General features: G+C 35.7%; 4 protein-coding genes and 1 pseudogene across 7 annotated transcripts in view; 3 read left to right on the top strand and 2 right to left on the bottom strand.

The window, feature by feature from the left end:
- LOC105125982 (eukaryotic translation initiation factor 3 subunit I-like) overlaps nucleotides 1-351 on the bottom strand; it is a 3,911-nt gene extending 3,560 nt beyond the window's left edge. The window contains exon 1 of the mRNA XM_011026676.1: nucleotides 28-351. Coding sequence (XP_011024978.1) covers nucleotides 28-211 — 184 coding nt within the window. The 5' untranslated portion in view covers nucleotides 212-351. The remainder of the gene's footprint in view (nucleotides 1-27) is intronic.
- A 1,339-nt stretch (nucleotides 352-1,690) lies between these two features.
- LOC105125973 (protein transport protein SEC13 homolog B-like) lies at nucleotides 1,691-16,145 on the bottom strand (annotated as a pseudogene).
- LOC105125952 (glutamate decarboxylase 4) lies at nucleotides 9,013-12,558 on the top strand. 2 transcript variants are annotated; one of them, XM_011026635.1, is made up of 7 exons: nucleotides 9,013-9,178; nucleotides 9,386-9,590; nucleotides 10,322-10,522; nucleotides 10,981-11,195; nucleotides 11,339-11,592; nucleotides 11,681-11,733; nucleotides 11,827-12,558. In XM_011026635.1, exons 1-7 carry the CDS (start codon nucleotides 9,093-9,095, stop codon nucleotides 12,337-12,339), a joined length of 1,527 nt encoding a protein of 508 aa, XP_011024937.1. In that variant the 5' UTR covers nucleotides 9,013-9,092; the 3' UTR covers nucleotides 12,340-12,558. The 2 variants fall into 2 exon arrangements, with proteins under 2 accessions (XP_011024937.1, XP_011024944.1); XM_011026642.1 differs by lacking the exon at nucleotides 9,013-9,178 and having other exon boundaries at nucleotides 9,500-9,590; nucleotides 9,962-10,522.
- On the top strand, nucleotides 13,559-14,956 carry LOC105125965 (non-specific lipid-transfer protein 4-like). Its single transcript, XM_011026654.1, has 2 exons — nucleotides 13,559-13,955; nucleotides 14,572-14,956. The coding sequence occupies exons 1-2, from the start codon at nucleotides 13,562-13,564 to the stop codon at nucleotides 14,586-14,588; spliced, it is 411 nt and encodes a 136-aa protein (XP_011024956.1). The 5' UTR covers nucleotides 13,559-13,561; the 3' UTR covers nucleotides 14,589-14,956.
- Nucleotides 16,146-16,592: 447 nt separating the features above from the next.
- LOC105125930 (XRI1-like protein) lies at nucleotides 16,593-18,508 on the top strand. 3 transcript variants are annotated; one of them, XM_011026625.1, is made up of 5 exons: nucleotides 16,593-16,924; nucleotides 17,102-17,232; nucleotides 17,388-17,481; nucleotides 17,601-17,789; nucleotides 18,018-18,508. In XM_011026625.1, exons 1-5 carry the CDS (start codon nucleotides 16,768-16,770, stop codon nucleotides 18,299-18,301), a joined length of 855 nt encoding a protein of 284 aa, XP_011024927.1. In that variant the 5' UTR covers nucleotides 16,593-16,767; the 3' UTR covers nucleotides 18,302-18,508. The 3 variants fall into 3 exon arrangements, with proteins under 3 accessions (XP_011024927.1, XP_011024911.1, XP_011024919.1); XM_011026609.1 differs by having other exon boundaries at nucleotides 16,594-16,924; nucleotides 17,063-17,232; XM_011026617.1 differs by having other exon boundaries at nucleotides 16,597-16,924; nucleotides 17,063-17,232; nucleotides 17,607-17,789.
- Nucleotides 18,509-21,064: the final 2,556 nt, after the last annotated feature.

Genomic DNA, 21,064 nt, shown 5'->3' with positions numbered 1-21,064 from the left:
TCGGGGGGGGGGGGGGTAGGAACTTGCTTGAGACATCGCAACACCAAACGGCGCCGTTGTGACCACGGTAAGTTCCCAAACGTTCGCCGTTATCGGCGAACCAGACGGTGGGATTATGATCTTTAGCGCAGGAAAACAAGAGATCCCCTTCTCTGTTGTACTTTAAGAATGTTAAGGGCCTTTCATGCCCTTTCATCAAAATTGGTCTCATCTTTTCTTTTTTAAGAGATTTTTTAATTTGTTTGTGTTTGCTGATTCGCAGGAGGAAAACGAAGGCAGCAAGAACAGCTAGGGTTTTTTCCTTCCTTCCTATTAACAACGAGGGATGTCTTTGACGGTGTGTGACTTGCTGGGCCACTGCCAGTTATTGTGTCCTTTCACTTCCAGCCCAAGTTCAGTTTTTTTAAGGACTCGTTTGTTTGTCTGAAATTATTTTTCAGTAATGCATTTTTCTTGATATTATATAAACTGTAATTTTTAAAAAAATAAAATAACAAAGGAAAAGAAAAAAATAAATCGATTATCATTGTAGTGCAAACATATCATACTTATAGACATAGCCACCACATGGATGAAGACAAAACAAAGACAAATAATTTTATATACCATTAATACAACTTAAATGGTTAGGTTAGGTTTAACTGTTTATATAAAATAAACAGTAAATTTAATTAATATATTTGTTTATAAATTTTAGAATAAAGTGGTGTTTTAGATCAATTAGTTGATTCCAAAGCTAAAGTTTGTGGGTTTAAGATATTTTTATATATTTTTGAAATTTTATTATTTAATATAATTTTTTTATTAAATTTTATCACTTAATATTTAATTGATAATAAATTATTTTTTTATATTTTTTATTATATAATAAAATAAAACGTTAATTTATAGTTAACTAAAAATTAATAAAAAAATACCAAAAAATTGCTGGGACAAGCAGCAAAAGTACAGACGATAAACTACTAATTAACAAATTAATTATACCGTATTGTACATGGTGGCCTTGTAACTCCTATTATTTTTTAAATAAACTAGGGAAATTATCTTCCCTTGCCAAGATGGTGAAACTTGACCTCCCTTAGCCATATCCACGTGTCCTGTCTTCCATGATGAATACAATAGTAGCGAGATTGGAATGTCAAATATCAAACAAAACGAGAAGGAAAAAAGGAAAAGACTTGGTGGTCAGAAAAATGAAATAGAAGAGTAGAATTAGGGTTCGGATCTTATTTTTCTTTTTGGGCCTCCGTAACTCTGCATAAGATCCTCATAAAACTGCCAGCTTCAACTTTCAACACCTGAGTGACCATAGACAAACAACTGTACATCTAAAGCTGCTGGATGATCCATTAAAACCCAAACTCTGTGGTTATGGTTCATACACAGTGAGTGACCCAGATAACCATCACACTTATAGATCAGCCATCTGTATCAATATACTTAGCCATTTGACATTACTCAAGAAACTTGAACAAGAATATCATCACAAGCCACAACTTTGGTTTCTACATCTTGACTATTCTTTATAAAACAAATTTACTATGCGAAGATGGTTTCATGGTGTCAAATTCTGGCTAATCAAACATATGGCCAAAATGAAGGAGCAAATGTACAGGTGAACGAGGGGGAACAGCAATAAAATCATACTCTTCCAGCAATGTTGTCAAGATATCCATCTAGCAAGAGAAAATAACAACCAAACAGTGATATTCGATGCATCCAAGTAAGAAAAAATGTTACCAATTGCACACAATAATCAAGACTGAAGTTAAAAAATCGGCATCCAGAATTATCTAACACAATAATAAAAAATATAGAATAATGTTCAGGGGTGGGGAGAGTTGTTAATGGGATAAAAGCTCCAAATCATGGATTATCATGAATCAAAGCACAATCTAGTTTTACAAGTAAAAGCTTTAAGATCACAAGTCCTAGGCATCAACAGTTGTCATCTGTTGCCATTCCCCATCTACGGCTTCTTTCCACAACGTGACATTGTTGTTCCCATCAGCAACAGCCAGTATGTTTCCAGTTAGGGACCAGGAGACCCTCCAGACAGGAGCCTTGAAGTCATGTAGAACGTTACCTTCCCATTGATCACCTTCCTTAGCCACAGTCCATATAATAACCTTACCATCCTGTGAGGCACTAGCAATTGTAGATTTGGGAAGGCCCAAGTTGGGTGCCCAAGCAACATCACTCACCCAATCAGTATGCATGTGAGAGCTGGAAAACAGTCCAGCTTCCGGTTCCCGTTGTAAAGTTTGACAGTATTATCACAGCCACCTGAGCAAAGCTTCTGAACAGGGTCAAGCAAACCAGAACCAACAAGGTCACCAGGTGCAGTGGATGGAGCCCACGAAACAGAGGTTACACCGACCGTGTGAGCTTGATCAATCCTTGATGTGTCCCAGTTACCATCAGCACGTGCATTAAAAACAGATATATTCCAATCACATGAACCACATGCCAAAGAAAGCCCCAGTTCATGAGTTGCCCAAGCAATGGAATTGACAGATGATTTGTGATCGTCAAAAACATGAGCCTGTGTCCAGTCATTCTCATTATCCTCCTCGATATTATGACTCGGCCATCATAAGAACAGGAAGCAAGTAAAGAACCAAATTTCGGGTGACCCCATGCTACTTGCCAAACTGGGCCTTGGTGCCCAGTCAGATTTGCAAGATGTTGAGAAGCATTGTTGTTAACCCCAATTATTTTGATTGAATGATCCGATGAGGTAGTTGCAATCCACTTTCCATAGGAGTCCATTGCCACATCATGGACAGTGTCCTCAAGACCAGTTTCAATTTTTTGAGAAGGCATTTTGTAATCAAAAGATTCAAAACCGTTCTTTTCTCCTACCAAGAAAACCCAAAATAAAGTCAAGCAAAATTTTTTTGTTCGTTGCCCAAAAAATACAATCCGAATAATTTCGAAACGAATGAATAAAATCACCATTCATATGGGACGGATATATGAATGTGTGTGTATTCAAAGAAGAAAAAATTCAAATACTACTAATTCACTAATGCAACTAAGTTAAATAGATCAATTTTAGATTAAATTATTAATAAACACATAAATCTGATTGAAATTTTAAAAATTCAAAGCTATTAAAATCACATTTCAGAAACCCTAATTTTAAAAATAAATTTGCAGATTTCATAAAAAAATATGATAAAGCCACCAATGAAATGAAATCAATTGAGCTTGATAATTCTCATAATCAATAAAAAAGCGAATGAAATATGAATGAATACATTAAAAAAATTGATTATATCTTAGCCAATAATTACTAGCGGCATAATATATAAATAAATCCAATTGTATTTTTGAGATTGAGACCTGCTAATAATCAAACTTAAAACAATATTATTACTGGATCCAAAAAGTTATGCTTATGACAGTGAATACCAACCAAGAGAAAAAAGAATATGTTTTGGCTGGATATTATAGGAGCTTTCTTTGGTGAATCAATCTTAAAGCATGAAAGCTGGATATTTATAATGGAATTCGAGTCAAGTCACTGTAAGAGACGACAATAAGATCATCGTGTGTTATAGAGCTTATGGATATGCAAAAGTTAAAAGACTTATTTAAGCCCGACACAGTTAGGGTCAAAGCCCATCCACAAATCCAAACAAATCGAGCACTTCAGTTTCTTCTGGCCCATTTCCATCTCTGTCTCTAAAATTTGACAGTCCCTCAGGAATCTTCCATTTTCGCCCCTGTTTTTATACTGATTCACCAAAGAAAGCCCCTGTAATAGTAAGTGACCCTTTTCAAAATAATGTTACAATTATAAAATATAGATTAATGTTTAAATCTAGTGTTAGATCTTCTATTTTCAGAAATATTGAAACTATAACCATGCATCTCTAGTAAACTCTATATATTTAGAGCTACTCAAAGAATCCCAGATCATCGCCATTCACAGCAGGATACGAGTGTTGCAATGACACTTTTCCTTCTTTTTATCACTGCTCCTCTTTCTAAAGACACATAGCCAATGACTACGCTGAAAAGTTTTTCAGTATCTATACCAAGACCGATGGTGATAGTAGCGAAGGATCATTGTTCATTTTAAACAACATAAACCTCTTCTTCTTCTTTTGTATGTTATCATTCCTAGCAATACAAAATAATGGTATGTTCGCATCAACAAGCTTTCTTTCTTCAATCTAGCAGTTCAGGAGAGATTTCTCTTTTGAAACCGCTTTTTTATCTTGCCGTGGCTTGTTAAAACTATGATCAATTTTGTTTTATGGGCATGAAAAAAATGTAAACCATAGAGCTTGACAAACCTCCACGGACGTATACATAAACCTGACTCGAGGCATTCTTCCACTTGCGTTCATGTCCGTCAAAAGAACACACAACATGTTCTTTACCCAGAAGAACAAAAGACAAAGCATGTAGTTGCCGCAACTTGGGATGAACATTTTGGTTTTCACTTTAGAAGAACAACAAAACTAAAATTATTATTTTAAAAAAATTAAAATTGAAACCAATTTAAACTCATCATGTTATTCAGTTCGGTTCAATTCAATTATTTAAGGTTCAGAGGTAGAAAAAAAAACACCGATAAATGACAGGTACTTCTGCAAGAGACAAAGTGGGGGTAATTCTTATCCCTCAATGGGTAAGAACATCGTCGTTCAAGACCATCAATGGCAATTGAGAGGCACCTCACGCGCCTCTCAAAAGGCATGAGTGCCTCCCATATGCTGGTATATACCCTGCAAGTCCGGCCACTTTTGTTTTCAAATTATAAAAAGACCAGAATACTGCTAACCCCACATAATAATTCTAAAAAAAATCAAGGTTAAAAAACAAGAAAATGCCTCTAGGCAAAAAAAAGTTGATTCCAATGGTTATTCGGTGAATACATTGTATAGATATGTTACAAAGACTAGAAAACCCTGGGCCATGATATAATTGCGAAAAAAAACAAGGTTTGAAAAACCAAAAATACCCCTTACCTTTAGAGAAAAAGTTGACCCAAAGGACTATTTGGTAATTACAATGTGAAAAAAATAAAACTCAAAAATACCCCTTAGACGTAAGTGTTTTCTATTTTTTATAACGCCATAGGTGTTATTGTACTATGCAACAAAATGAAAAATATTAGTTCACCTCTATATGTTTTTTATTTTTTGATATTTTTAAGAACAGTTCATAGTAAAACACCGATGTGAATTTAGCTGGATGTTAAATTGTCTTTGCTGGAGTCTTCTGATAAACAAACCGAAGTGCGTGTACTGATCTAGAAACTAGAGAGTGACTATGAGCATGATGTCCATTTAAAAGACAATCTTTGACATAACATTGCCACATGTTAAGAAATAAAGACTGGCGTTGCTACAGGAAATAGATACAAGAGGGAATGCATCTTAACTTTGATGTGAAAAACATTTACTAAAATCTCTAAAGATCGAGTAGGGTCAAAGTCAAACAATATACACAGAACAGGTCAATTCAAGGATTGAAAATTTCATTTTTTTTTCTTAGAAATTTTTATGCTGACCTTTCAAATTTCAATATATTATTTTGACACTCCTTTATTTTCTCTTTCTTGAAATGTGTGTTTTTCCTGTATTTAGACCCATTTATTATTACAGTAGAGGTTATTTTTAAAAATATTTTTTATTTTTAAATATATTAAAAAGATCATGAAACATAAAAATAATTAAATTAAAATAAAAAAAAATTATTTATTTCATTGCGAGACACTTTTAAAAGATAAAAACAAATGTATTGTTAGCATTTCTCTGATTCACACTTGAAAATGAGGAAGTTTCAGCGCAGATCAAGGAAAAGGATGGTAACAAGAAATATATTCATCCCAGAATAAGGGGAAACATTGGACGGTGAAGTCTTGCGAATCAAATACGATGCTAACGAATATACAACCCATACGCATATATATATATATATATATATATATATATACATAATTTTATTTTATTTTATTTTAAATATTAACATACATTTGCTATTTTGAGAAGGAACATGCTTTCAAGGTAGGTGACATGAGAGATTGAAAATACAGAAAATCCTCGAAGTCCAAGCTAGCTACCATTGGCCGTTTCTTGTTTTTGACCGTGACCACCGTGGTTTCCTTTTGAAAGGAATTTTTCTTTGTTTTCGTTATTTAATAATGATGGCAAATATTTTCTTAAACCGGTTTGCATACCAATATTGTTGGACAATATTAAGTACATAATTCTCACTTTGGCTTGATATTCTAAAAAATAAATGATCTCAAATTAAAACTTTAAAATAAAAAAAAATGATAAAGAAGCAACAAAACGCCTTATAACCCTCGAAGTTTTCCATTTGAGCAAATGGTTTATGTGTGTACTTTTTGCTTAACATCCCACAGAGTGATTCAACATGGGAGAAAAAGGGGGAACAAAACCAGAGTTGCCGCGTATGCAATGGCGGATTAGAGTCGCCGCGTCCGCAGTTTGATGACTATCAAACCGGCCTTGGGTCTCCCTTTACCACCATCTCAGGGAAGGACCCCTGAACCTGTCAGCCTTGACTTGTAGCTTTTCTTTGACCTGCAACTTTAGAAATGCTCGTAGTGATCACCCTTTACCAGCTAATTTATTGCAAAAAATCTTCAGTGCTCAAAAAGTGCTAAAGTGTGCCCGTGATAATTAAAATCAACAAAAGTTATTATTTCTCATGAATACACCAGGTAGTCAGTGTCAAATTATATTAAAAAAGAATTTGATTTTGATACATGAAAACTAAATGGAATATAACTTTATTATTGACATTTAAAAAAGTAAAAACGAAAGTGATTATTATTTGGCATACCAACTAAAATACTCTGAGTAGTGTCTAGTATTATGATAATTATTGTGATTATGATTTAAAAAATTAATTTATAAAAAATATTTTTAGTTAGAGTTTGTTTAATATTTATATATATCTGATTAAAATTTTAGTTAAAATTAAATTTTAAATAAAAAATAATTTAACGTATTTGGTTAAGAATATTTCTTAAATTGAGATTATAAAATATTTTTAAAAATAATATATTAATATTGATATTTTTTAATTTAAATATTATTGATTCAACTGCTACTATTACATTATAAAATGAATAATATTTAATAAAAAAATATTTTTTTATTATTTTATTAAATTATCTATAATTCCATCACGTATAAAATATATTTGACAAGAACTATAGTTTTATTGGTTTCATAAGCGAGCAATAATATCAAGTAAAGTATCATCGAGAATAAAATTAAAATTGTAATCAAACTCTACAAATATTACGTCATCAAGTTATTTTCTTTTAATTTATATAGTGTTATTAAATCATGTATAATATTATTTTTTTAAATAAAATATAATTAAAAATAAAAAATAAATTGTTTTATCTGATTGAGCCTAATTCAATGTATTTTTATTGTTTTGGATCGGGCTTCATCTCAATTGTTTACATTAATAGTAAAAATATTTTTCATTATTTAAGTAAACAGGGGAGTCACAATCTTCACCGTCCACTCAAATTCACTTTCTATATAGAAGAAAAGAAGAAGCAAATAAAAATTACATTTCATATAAATTAAGGTTAGACCTCAATTTTTGTGGATGGAATCCATATGAAAAAAGTTATAGTTTGTATTAATCAAACACTTTAATTTAGTGTTTGTTTTCTATCACTGCAGCTGCCGTAGTGCCAAACTGGCACGAAACCATTGCCCGCAATAAAATACTGTGAAGATTAATTTATCAATATACCTCGAAGTGAAAAATAAAAAATCTTCGATATCATCAACTTTCACCGAAAGCGTCGAGATTAGAGGAAGATGATGCTTGAAGGCTTCGTTTCGCTTCTAGTAAATGTTCTGTGGGCGACAGCTTCTTTTCCTAGCGTGTATGCCTTTATAATCAGCCTAAGAATCAAAACCACTCGTCAAATGTTCTCCTCTTGCTTACAGAAACTAATGATATATTCTTCGTCTATAGAGGGAGAGACTTGATATGCGAAATACATGAAAGGTTTCTTAGATACATGGATGATTTTGTTACGTGTTCGCTTATATAAGACGAAACTTCACTAACATAACACGTATTAAACTGGGAATATTACCTGGTTTTGGATTATTATCGATCGTCAAAATTTATTTTCTTTTCCTTTCCTTTTTTATCTTGAAATGATGCGAAAAAATTAGAATTAATATTCTAGATTCTCTATGGTCTCGCTTTAAAAGCTGGAGAAAAAAAAACGTTTTGTGCTGCAAGGGACGCGTTGACAGAAAAAGGAAAACAATTAATTATATAAAGAACAGACCGAGGAGATAAATTTGAGCTCGAGTCGGTTAATTTGAGGAACAGAGAGGATACTTGAACCGCCTTTGTCAATGGCTTGTGTAATTAGTTGACAGTCTACACGGCTTATTTTTCAAAATCGGCGAGTGAAATGATGAACATCGAAAAAAATATGTCACGACTGACATGGTCGAACTCCCTGTCGAATTCTGAGAAAAATATGATTAAATCCTTCTCTATTTTTTGTTTTATCACAGAGATCCTTCTATTTTTATTTTTTTATCGTGACAGGATATATTTTCTTACAACATAAAAAAAAATGATATGTCACAACTGACATGATCAAACTCCCTGTCAAATACTGAGTTGAAATTCGAAAGAATTTCTGTTGTCTTGAACAAATAAATTTTTGTTATTTAAAAGTCGTGACTTGGAGTGGCCGTCTACAAATGGTTATTTGTACATAACCCCTTGCTCTGTTCTCGTTTATTTCCTTGTAATCGTTCTCCTCTGCATTTCGGTGGGCGAAGCGAGGTACAGAAATAATGAACACAGCCACTATTTTCGAATATTTTTTTTTTAGAGAATAGAAAAAAGCAGAAGGGGAATCACTCCATCATCTGTATTCACACCTCCAAAACTTAAATAGGAGAAGGCAATTAATTAATTAATAACCAGCGCCCCTCTAGGTAGCTATAAATACCACGACTTTCTCCAAACTCTTGTCCAAGCAAACCAAGGCAGAAACAGCTCTAAATCTTTGAAGATCTTTTGTCTGTTCTCAAACCCACACAATGGTGCTCTCTAAAACTTTTTCCCAGTCCGATGTCTCTATGCACTCCACCTTCGCCTCTCGCTACGTCCGAGAGTCGCTGCCAAGGTATAATACGCAATCATCACCTAATTTGTTGCTGTGCCTTGCGACCCCCCCCATCTCATTTCTACTGCTATATAGCGGGGGTGCTTGCGAGCTGGAATGTATAGGATGTTTCTACTGCTATATATATGCGCGCGCGGGGGTGCTTGCGCGCTGGAATGTATAAGATGTTAATATATGCTGGCGGTTGATATATCATGATATTTGCAGGTACAAGATGCCGGAGAACTCGATACCGAAGGAGGCAGCGTTCCAGATCATAAACGATGAGCTGATGCTTGACGGGAAACCGAGGCTGAACTTGGCGTCTTTCGTGACTACTTGGATGGAGCCTGAATGGGATAAGCTTATTATGGACTCTATCAACAAAAACTACGTTGACATGGACGAGTACCCCGTTACCACCGAGCTTCAGGTCACCCAATCCTCTCTTTAACAATTACTTGCATACTATATATATATATATATAGGTGTATTGTTTACGAGCTCTGTACAGAGTCCTTTTTAGCATCCGATGCCCAAAGCAAGAATTAGAGAGTTCGTGCTGGTGATGCATAATTTTCCTCTGTTTCCAATGCAGAGATGCTACACCAGTGGACACTTTCCCATGGTTTACAAGCCTGTTTTTGTTTTATGGTTTAAACTTTTAAGGGCAGTAAGGCTCCATCAGTTCTATCAAGACCAGGAAAAATAATAATTGGAACTTCTTTATATTTTTTTAGTAGACAAGTGTTTAGGGAAAGGATGCATACTGATTTGTTTTCGCTTTTGTTTTGGTTTTCTTAGACCGTGAAGTCAGAAAGCTGGAATATAACTTTTCAGCTGAAACTCTTCCCTGTCTTATGGTGCTTTGGTCAATATCATATCAATTAAAATTAACGAGCATATACAGAGGCCGTCAATAGACTGGGAATTTCTGCTTACAGAAGATCTACGCAAACCATGGGCAATAAACGGTCTGCTGGGAGATTTTGCAGCAAACCTTGTCTATCTATACCATATCATTTTCAAACAATTTTTTTTCAACATCGATCGCACAATTTCTTGACGTGCTTATTACCAAATCGTGGGCTTGGACAAATCAAAATGTGTTTAAATAATAGAATTGATTTGACTGACACAAAATTACTTGATATTTATGTGCAGAATCGCTGTGTGAACATGATAGCACACCTTTTCAATGCTCCCTTAGGGGAGTCTGAGGCTGCTGTCGGGGTTGGCACTGTAGGATCATCAGAGGCAATAATGCTGGCTGGTCTTGCATTCAAGAGAAAGTGGCAGAACAAGCGCAAGGCCGAAGGGAAACCCCATGACAAGCCTAACATTGTTACTGGCGCCAATGTTCAGGTATGACCCTTGATTCAATCCTCACATCATTTTTCCCACGTTTCTTTTCTTCTTCTTGTTTTTTTTAATAAAAACCATATTTTCTTGTTTTTATAATAGTATAAAGGGCAGCAGTATAAACACCAGAGACAGATTAAAAAAAGAAGTTACAAGATCGAATCTATTTTCTGATAAAGAGGAGGCTTGGGCACCTCCAAGACCAGGGCTCGTTATATTGGGCTGGGCTATAGAGTGTCAGAGCCACCAGGCAAAAGAAACATGAAAATAGCAGCCTATTAGTCAGTCCATATCATTTGGGCATCAAAACTTTTCCAATAAAATGCAATTCCATATTATACTGTCGTAGATCAATCAAGGTTTATGTATTTATTTCTAAGAAAAAATGTTGCTGTAATCTTTATAAATGCAGATGGATTTTATTTTTATTTTTTTTATTATCTATCTATGTATGTGTGTAGGTATGCTGGGAGAAATTTGCAAGGTACTTTGAGGTAGAACTGAAGGAGGTGAAGCTGACCGAGGACTACTATGTAATGGACCCAGCCAAAGCCGTGGAAATGGTGGATGAGAACACAATCTGTGTTGCAGCCATCTTGGGTTCTACACTCAATGGAGAATTTGAAGATGTCAAGCTTTTGAATGATCTTTTGCTTGAAAAGAACAAAATCACTGGGTACTTACCAGTACTAGATCACAATCCCAAACAAAGCTCATTAATTAGCTTGAATTACCTTATATATATATAAACAGTGCATATCCTTTATATGCATAGAGTAACATTGCTGTAATTTAATTTTTTAATCCTATGCTTGGCAGATGGGATACCCCAATTCATGTTGATGCAGCTAGTGGTGGATTTATTGCACCATTCCTGTGGCCAGAGCTTGAATGGGATTTCAGACTTCCATTAGTGAAGAGCATCAATGTCAGTGGCCACAAGTATGGCCTTGTCTATGCTGGGGTTGGGTGGGTTATTTGGAGGAGCAAGGAAGACTTGCCAGAGGAACTTATCTTCCACATAAACTACCTTGGATCCGATCAACCCACTTTTACTCTTAACTTCTCAAAAGGTGATTGCAGTTTATTCGAATTTATATAAGGCATAGGAACTTTCTTAAACCTTAATTAACATGGAGTTCTATCGCTTTTCTATTTCAGGTTCTAGTCAAATCATTGCTCAGTACTACCAACTAATCCGCCTGGGCTATGAGGTGAGAAGGCCAATAGGATAATGGAACCCCATCTCTTCTAGTAAGTTATTTTTCTACAAAAGAAAAACTAAAAATTTTCTGTGTCGTCATCAGGGGTACCGAAATGTGATGGATAACTGCCATGATAATGCTATGGTGCTAAAAGAAGGACTGGAGAAAACAGGGCGCTTTAAGATTGTGTCAAAGGACATTGGGGTGCCTCTCGTGGCCTTTTCACTCAAGGACCAAAACCGGGGATACGACGAGTTTGAAATAGCTGAAACGCTACGTCGCTTTGGCTGGATTGTGCCAGCATACACCATGCCAGCAGATGCGAAGCACATTACAGTTCTTCGTGTTGTTATCAGAGAAGATTTCTCTCGCACCCTTGCTGAGCGACTTGTGCTTGACATAACGAAGGTTATGCATGAACTTGATGCCCTCCCTGCGAAGCCCTCATCTAAAATGTCTATCAATAGTGAAGAGAATGGAAAGATTAGTGGCTCTCTAAAAGGAAAGAATGGCACTGTGGTCAAGAAAACAGCCATGGAGACACAAAGGGAAATCACTGCTTACTGGAAAAACTTTGTCATGGCCAAGAAGTCGGACAAAAATAAAATATGTTAGATCTGCCTGGCTACTGCGTAGCCACAAATCACAATTTTCATTGAGAAGGATCCCTTCTTAAATTTTTCATGCTTTTTTTGAACTGACATGATAAAATTGTTTGGTCTAAATATTTAGTCCTTTTTCTAGCCCTTCATTTTTCCACGGAGGGAGTTTGTAAACCTTTACGGCAACTCTTTAACTGCAGTATTTTACTGTTGCTTAATTGCTTTAGTCTTCGATCTGTCGATTCACTTCAATTTGATTGCCGACTTCATATTTTTATTACAAAATTGATATCGGTTACTTCCAAGTAGTGCTACTTGGGTTGCTTGCTTTTGTGTGTGCTTTTCTCGGGTCAATAGTGGGCTTCGGCCGACAAGTGAAATAGATTTATATTCGAGCACAATACATTGATTCTCGTTAATTAAAAAAGGGGGTGATTAAGCCCAAGCATTATAAGCACAAAAGCCAACACAGAGCTATAGGAAATGGGGTTTTTTTAAAAAAATATTTTTTATTTAAAAATATATTAAAATAATAATTTTTTATTTTTTAAAAATTATTTTTAATATCAACTTATTAAAATAATTTAAAAATATTAAAAAAATATTAATTTAAAATAAAAATAAAAAATATTTTTTATATATAAAAATAAACGGAGTTTATCTAGCTAAAAAAATAAAAAAGAAATACAGATCAAGCCCGGCCTCATAAAATTAAACCCAGGGAAAACCAAGGAGATTAGAGAGATCTGACAGTGCGTCACTTCCACGAAAAAACATTTGTATGGGCATTATACCCTGTGGTTCTTGATATATATATAATTAAAAAAAAAAAAAAAAACTTCATTGCATACGTATGCCACACGCAATTTTGTAATATAGAAAGCAGGGAGGAGCATATCATGGAACTCTCAATCATGTTAAATTTAATGATAATTCCCAAGCCTCAATTCTTACGTTCACACTGTTTTGTATCTAACCCGCCAATCGAGTTACATCATCTGTGAAAGGAGGAGAAATGCTTGGATGAGAAAGAAAGGGTAATCTAATTGTGGAAAGATATCTTCTGTGTCAACAATAGAGGCTACTGTTTCTCAGTGGAAGTGAATCAAATCATTACATTTTGAAAACAATATTCAGGCACGAAACCGCATCCTTCCTCCACGCCTCCACAACCACCGCACTATCAGAAGAACAGCAATTTGTAGCGCCTATAAATATGGGCTACATACTCGGTAATGCATGTACCAATTAGAGTGAAGTTGCCTTCTTCAAGAATAGAAACAATGAGTAGCAACATGAGAGCCTGGGTTGTGGTTATGCTAGCTTGTTTGGTAGCTTCAAATGTTTTCATATGTGATGTTAATGCGGCAGGAGAGTGTGGGAAGACACCAATTAGGTCAGCAGCGGCTAGCTTGAGCCCATGCTTGAGCGCGGCAGGGAATGTAAGGGCCGCGGTGCCACCGACTTGCTGCTCCAAAGTTGGTTCCTTGATCAAGACTGCCCCGAAATGTCTCTGTGCTGTATTGCTGTCACCTCTGGCAAAGCAAGCTGGAATTAAGCCAGGAATTGCCATCACCATTCCAAAGCGTTGCAACATTGGAAACAGACCAGCCGGAAAGAAGTGTGGAAGTAAGTGGCAGTATTTACAATTTGTTTCGAATTGTTTTTTTTTTATTATTATCAAAATCACTATTTCCCCCTAGTCGTCTTGCCCTCCTCATGTTTCGAAATTGGTAGGTTAACACTAAAATCAATAAAGCATTTTTCTCCTGGTCTCAAATTTTTTTCCGTTTTGATTCTAAGAAATAGCCTAACGGGCATGGACTTTCATCAACATATCGAGTAGCTTTATCAGTGGAGTAGCTAACACTAGTTAATTTTGAACTAATTTTAGTAATTTTCTTACAAAGAAGAGGTTAAATCTGAAGTTTCTGGAAAGAGAATACTATCAACTCAGTTACAAGTTAGATCAGGGACTCATTTTAGTTTTTGCGCCTTATGAATCACTACCGCTTGATTCATACCAGCAAAATGGGAGTGTCATTAGTAAAATTGGCATGAAACGAGCGTGCGTTTAAGAGGACGCTACAGGAAGTTCTTGAGAAGGAATTGCATTTCGACAGGGCCCGTTGCTCGATTCCTTGCGTGGGCTTTATGCAGCAGCAGGATCACCAGACAGCCCAGATATCCGAACCATTTGCTCTTGATAAAAACAACGCCTAATCTTGCTGTCGTCTCCTTGCAGGGTACACGCTCCCATGATGTAAGTCCAGAAAAAAGACAGGAGGGAAGTAGCAAAGCCCACGTGAGAAGAGCTGAGATTGTGTTAATAAGAGCTGCCATTTTAGGGTCATGTTCTTCCATATAATCATTGACCCAGTAGAATCAAAGGCGGCGGCGGCGGCAGTTGTTTAACATGCCGTCTGTATCTTCTTATGTGTATTCTTCAGCTTTTGCAGTTGAAGTTTGTCTTTATATATTGCTTACAGAATCTGCCATCTTTTCATTTCTTGGTTCTTTTTTTTTCCATTTACTCTCCCCTTTCCTTTTTATGTTGAAAAATAACAATAGTTTTATATGGAAAGACTCAATCGAGGATCTCTGCTATGTCAGGGATGATCGAGGACTTATATGAGATTATCATATGGTAACATCCTGAAATCTGGTCTTAATGAGCATCAAACTTGGAAAAATATATACTTTCTCATATAATATAATGATCTACATGACAACGTCCAATCTCCTACAGCTAGTTTCAATCCTAGCCCTACATTCGGGTTTACATGATGTCATGAACATCCGATATCAACTCAACCTTCAAGCCATTTGTTCTTGCATAATTGAAATGAACTATACGATTTCATCACGCTATTATTTATCCCGTTATATTATACATTCAATTCAATTCCATCATGGGCTACCAAGCATTGCCCCAATATATAGTAACAAAACAAAAACAACCAGAGGGCCCTTTTATGAAAACAGAAGAAAAGGGTGAAATATAGCTGTCAATGGGCCTAACGCCCAATTACTTTCATGGACTCTATGACCACTCCCAGCATCAAGCCCGGCCCACTATCTCTCTTCTTCCGTTAATATCTGTCCATCACTTCCAGATTTTTTGGCACACACCACCATAGAAAAAAATAAAAAGTGGCCTTCACAGTTCACACACCAAGTGAACTTGTACCGCTGATCTTCTCATGCTGTTTTTTTCTTTAGTTGTAGTGGGATATTACCTGACCAATTTTCTGATAACAAATTTAAGAATGTTTTTTTATTACATTATGATATATTTTATGAATAAAAAAATTATATGTGAAAAAATATTTTATAAGACAATGCAAAAAATGATACATTATGTGATTGAGTGACGGCAGGAGTGGTGGAGTTATGCTGCAACAAAAGTTCTGATTGCAATTAAGATTATTAAATGATATCCTGAATGAATTAATATCTAATTTTTTTGACATAATTTTATAAGCTAATAATATTCTATAACAAATTAAAAATTAATTATAAAATACGTTACATTAATTATTTTATTTATAAAATATTACAAGAAAAAAAAAACTCTCTTAAACTCATTTTAATCGGCACTTATAGAAGCTATCTACACCTGCATGCTATAAAAATTAATATTGTCGTGGTCGGAAATTCCATCCCTGCGGTTTGATTGATCAAAACGTTAATCATCAAATACACAAAGTTTCAAATCAAATCAAGCCCCACAGAAGGGCGTGGCCCCACACTTCTCATCCTCAAAATCCTTACGCCGGCCCCCACCAGCACACCAAAGAAATGGACCCACTAGCAAAAAAGCCCCACAGCAAACAAATAAATAAAGAAATGGACCCACTAGCAAAAAAGCCCAACAGCAAACAAATAAATAAATAGAGTGGTGGAGGGAACTGATATGACCCACAATTGGTGAAGGATGTGTGAAAAAAGTTCCACAAAGGCAAAACGGTTGGCAACAACAAGCATCGGAGAGGAGAAGTGGGGGAAAAGGGAAAAAGAAAAAATAGAAATGAAATAGAAAAGAATGGAAAGCTGAAATTTGAATTGTGTGTCTGAGCTGGGGTTCCTTGCTCTCTCTCTCTCTCTCTCTCTCTCTCTCCACCGCACAGACATTTACATGCACCAAACGATAGCAAAATGATAACCTTCGCCATAATTTGGTTCTGGCCCCCCCACCATGATTAACCCTTACACGTATACAAACACCAGGAAATAATACAAAAGTCCGACCCCATTTCCCATATCCCAAGAAACAATGGCTTTTCTCTTGCTTGCCGTTGACTGGCTTCTGCTTCTAAATTCATACTAATATAATTCTTACTCTTTTTCTACAAACACTACGTCAATAAATAGCGCCCCTTTGCATCATTCCAGTGTATATGGCTCGCCAGGACACTATGTCGCCACTGCCCCATATGAAATGAACGTGTGTCAAAATAATTATACAGAGACAAAAATACGGGCTGGTTTTGAGCTTCACTCCATGGCTTATTACAAAAGCATTGGTGGTGCTGGCCTCTCTTCCCCAGGTTGGGATCTCCAAAGCCTCGGAGTTCTCAGAGGAGACATGTCTTTAGGTACGTACGGTGTCTGATTATGCTTTTCTTTTTTTTCCGTTAATTATTTGTTCCTTTATACTACAGTTTTTGTCCACAACGCTTATCTTGGGTAATTTAAAGCCTACTCATGATGTGAATAACGCGTTTATGTCACAGCCATGGATACAAGGACTTTACCATTTTTCTCTTCTCTAGAGTCCGATTTTTCAACCGGGTACTTAGAAGATGCTCTCCTTGAATTTGACGAGCCATCCAAACGAAGACGCTTGCTGTTGTTCGCTACTGATCATGATGATCAATCCGAAAAATCAAATCACCTTCCAGAGGTAATTTATTTCACAATTTGAATATAAATATAATGTATAATTAGCTATATAGGGGTTTAAACCTAATAATATCCTGCGCTCTTTAAGATATAAGGCTCAAAATGGTTTAATATTATATAATCATGAGTGGTTTTTAATGTTTTGTGTACACGCAGAGCAACTGGAATGAAGAAAACTTTGACGACTGGGAATTAATGTCAGGGAATTTTAGTTGCATGAGCCACATTACTGGTTTTCGTGGACCTTCAGGTATGATTTTTAGCTGCTTGTATAATTTGTTCTTAAATAATGTTACATGGATGAATAATGTGTATCCTTGTTAAATATTATGGGAACCGGATATAATTTGTTTCTCTTGATTAATAATGTTCTAGATGAGGTAGTGAGCACGTCAGTGAGCAACACTAGTGACGAAGCAAATGTTATCTCCGAGATAACAACACCAGGAGAGAAAATATCAGCCCCGGAAACTCTTGATTATTCATCATCATCTTCTTACAAAGACTTGGCTGCCACAAACTCCATTTTTGAAAAAGAAAACTCCCCTCATTCTACTGGTATCTCTCTCTCTCTCTCTCACACCCAGATAGATAACCTTTTTTTTTTTGTCCTTTTGTATATTAATTGTGTATTGTCGGTTTCCATTTCTTGGGTTTTAGGGTTAGCTGGGTATCCTCGGGGTTATTTTTTTGTTTCCTTTTCTTTAAGAGAATTATGGCTGAATTACAAGGCTATTGTTAACATTATTGTTAGTTTCTTATTATTCTTAGTGTTTTGTGCTTTAGATGATCATGAGAATAAGAGAAGGAAGAGGGTGGCAACAAGGGTGGTGTATCCATTTGCACTAGTGAAACCAGGTGGGGTAGAAGGGGACATGACCATAAACGATATCAATGAAAGGATCTTGATGCCACCGACAAGGCCGGTAAGACATCCGGTAGGGGATTTTGCGTGTAGGCCATGTGTATCTGCTGATGGCCCAGGTCTTTCTGGCAAAGCTGTAGTAGCCCTTACAAGAATTCACACGCAAGGGAGAGGCACAATCACTATTATTAGAACGAAAGGTTAAAGAGGAGAAGTACTAGTCCTGCTTATTTCCTGTGCTTAGGTCATGCGTTGTCTGTTTGAATTGTATAGAAAATGATATGCTTGTAAAATGGTTTTCTTTTACAGAGTTATAGACAGTATTTTCTATATAGTGGCAGGATGGCTATGTTAGTGCTTAAAGGTTGCTGAACGCAACAACGATACAACATTTTTATGGTCTGAACTCAAATGGAAGAGTGTAAGGGAAAAAAGGAAAAAAGTGAAAGGAAGAATGGAAAAGAAATAAGAGAGAGAAAAAGTAAAAGCCATGTCCATTATCCAAAACCAAGAGTGGCAATCTTATCTGACAAAGACACTCGAGCAATGCGTTCTGCTATTCTATTTGGCATGGTCTGCTACAACTGCAAGTCTGCAACTGTCCTATCCACGAAACGATGGCAGCTCGGTGCTATCATGCATCACCTCTAATATTACTTAAATCTACGATTCTTAACTAATATCTTCGGATTAATTAGCTTTCTTAACCAATCCATATTTCCTTGCAAATCATCAGTTCAATCTCTAAATTTATGATGTAGCGTTTATTTTGGCTTCTGTTAGGTTCTGAATTCTACACAACCTACCTTCGATAACGCCCACACACACACACACACACACACATGCATGCTTTGAAGTGCATAATACAAACTATCAATAGGACCATTAGATTAAAAAAAATAATAATTAAATTTATAGGCTGATCGACAGATTATTATACTGATACTCGGAACATCAACATTGGAGAAATCACGATGGCTGGAAAAGGGGGCCGGTATGATTGAGAATTAAGTAACGGTTCCCTACCTAACGTGTATAATGCATTTTCTTCAGCAATCGGAATAACAACTGATCTTTTGACTTTATGATAGGAAAGAAATAATGGTAAAATATAATTCCCAAATCTGAGTGCCTCTTGTGTGTGTGTGTTATTCAAGTTTAATATCAACGCTTTCTTTATAAAACATGGTCAAAGACATATCAGATCATTGATGGCCTCTCTTCAGTAAACATATATTAAAGAACAATGTAATCAATATCTCATGTTATCAAGTTATCCGCACCCATATTCTTTATATTTTAGCTAGATTTTAGCTAAAAAATCTTTTTGTAGTGGATACAGATTTCTAAGGCAGACTTGGGAAGATAGGTCAGTACTAGCTTATAAAATTCATAGAGGGCTTCAATCATTCGTCAAGTATGATTGTGGTAGTTAGATAAATTCTTCATGTGCTATTGTATCTTATTTCCAGCTAGGTCAACACCTACCACGTTAAAAAAAGTAACGAATGCCAATACAACAGGCAACATCTGGAACCCTTCCAATGACCTAACTGTCCCAATTATCTCTCGTCACAATTTGTAACCAGATCACCACCCTTGAATCCCTTTGACCTCCGAATATCAGAATTTGTAGCAGCATTAGAGCGGTGATGACTTGAGGCAGACGAACACGACTAGCTGGGGACACTTCACAGCTAGCTGGAAGGCAAAATTCCGACCTCAGTGGTTGGAATTTAGTGGGGTGTGACAAAGAGTGATGTCGATTAGGGTTTTGTCTCTTTATCGCGACAATGATCTCTATAGGTTAATTGGGTGAAGAAGCTTGACTTTTATAGTCATGTTTGTTTTCATTGCAAAAGGACCTGATTAAGGTAGACCCCTGTTAGATTTATGCCCATCATGCCTGCTAATTAACTGTCTGCTTAGTTTAAATTTCAAACTTCTTCTTTGTTCTGTCTGGTTGTTATGCTTGTCCAATGAAATCACAATCTTTCTAGTAATCTATAAGGTGTCAAATATTCAAGTAAGAAGAGATATTTTGGCTTTTGAATTGTAGATATCTTGCGTGACACATGGAAAGGGCGCAAGTACCATATTTTCTTGTGACTTGTGATGAAGTAAAATGTGAGTTTCATAAGGAAAAATGGTTTATAGTTTCAATAAATCTGCTATAATTAAATTGAAATGTTATTCATTTTTAATCCACTACTGAAGTCGTGAGAGGAATCTCTTCTTGCAACTTTCTTAGTCTTTAAGATCAAGATATTTTGGATCATACTAAAATTGTATCCTTTTCTCCAACATGTCTTTCAGACAATTTGTTCATAATTGAATCTATACATTTATGAGTTTTTCTTAAGATCGATTTTGTATTAAATTCAAATACATCATGGATGATTATTTAAAAAGAAGACTCGTTCACCACTCCGAACTAAGCATTTGAGAAGAATAATTTTCTTCTAGACTGGTTAAAAAAAAAGTTGTTCAAAGCATGTAGCATTAGTGTTCTCTTTTTTTCTCTCTTTATAATTTAATTTGTCAAAAGGAGAGGTGGAATAAAAAGAGAAGAAAAACCTAGATATACGTGAGAATATTTTCCGCTTTCTCCTTTTCCAAATCCCAAACGAAGAGGATTTGATTCTTTTATGATTTTGTTATTGCAATTGGGATTCACCCATGAAAAATCTCTCAGGAAACAATAATAATATATGTTAATCAATCACCTTATTTTACTTTGTCGATCGATGATGTCAAAAAGGCCTGCCATGATGACAGATCAGTCCTGGAGTAAATGTAAGAAGGCCGATACGTGCTTATTTGGGTCCTGAGTATGTAACAGCTTCTCCCATGAGCACAGGGGGCCACTTGATGGTTTGCTACTTAAGCCCAAACACTTAAGGGTAAGAAGCCCAGTACTCGGGATATGTTTCGAGACCATAGAACCTCGTTCTATCGTTTGTCCAAG

Source organism: Populus euphratica, unplaced genomic scaffold, assembly GCF_000495115.2.
Source record: "Populus euphratica unplaced genomic scaffold, PopEup_1.0 scaffold1.1, whole genome shotgun sequence".
Lineage (NCBI taxonomy): Eukaryota > Viridiplantae > Streptophyta > Magnoliopsida > Malpighiales > Salicaceae > Populus > Populus euphratica.
The sequence above is the reverse complement of the archived record's forward strand: the minus strand, read 5'-3'. Positions and strand labels throughout refer to the sequence as shown.

Coding starts and splice junctions, on each gene's coding strand:
- LOC105125952 (XM_011026635.1), top strand. CDS start 9,093: ATGGTGCTCTCTAAAACTTTTTCCCAGTCCGATGTCTCTATGCACTCC. Junction 11,196..11,338: donor GAAAAGAACAAAATCACTGG/GTACTTACCAGT, acceptor TATGCTTGGCAG/ATGGGATACCCCAATTCATG. Junction 11,734..11,826: donor TAATCCGCCTGGGCTATGAG/GTGAGAAGGCCA, acceptor TGTCGTCATCAG/GGGTACCGAAATGTGATGGA.
- LOC105125965 (XM_011026654.1), top strand. CDS start 13,562: ATGCATGTACCAATTAGAGTGAAGTTGCCTTCTTCAAGAATAGAAACA.
- LOC105125930 (XM_011026609.1), top strand. CDS start 16,768: ATGAACGTGTGTCAAAATAATTATACAGAGACAAAAATACGGGCTGGT. Junction 16,925..17,062: donor CAGAGGAGACATGTCTTTAG/GTACGTACGGTG, acceptor TTTATGTCACAG/CCATGGATACAAGGACTTTA. Junction 17,482..17,600: donor TGGTTTTCGTGGACCTTCAG/GTATGATTTTTA, acceptor TGATTAATAATG/TTCTAGATGAGGTAGTGAGC.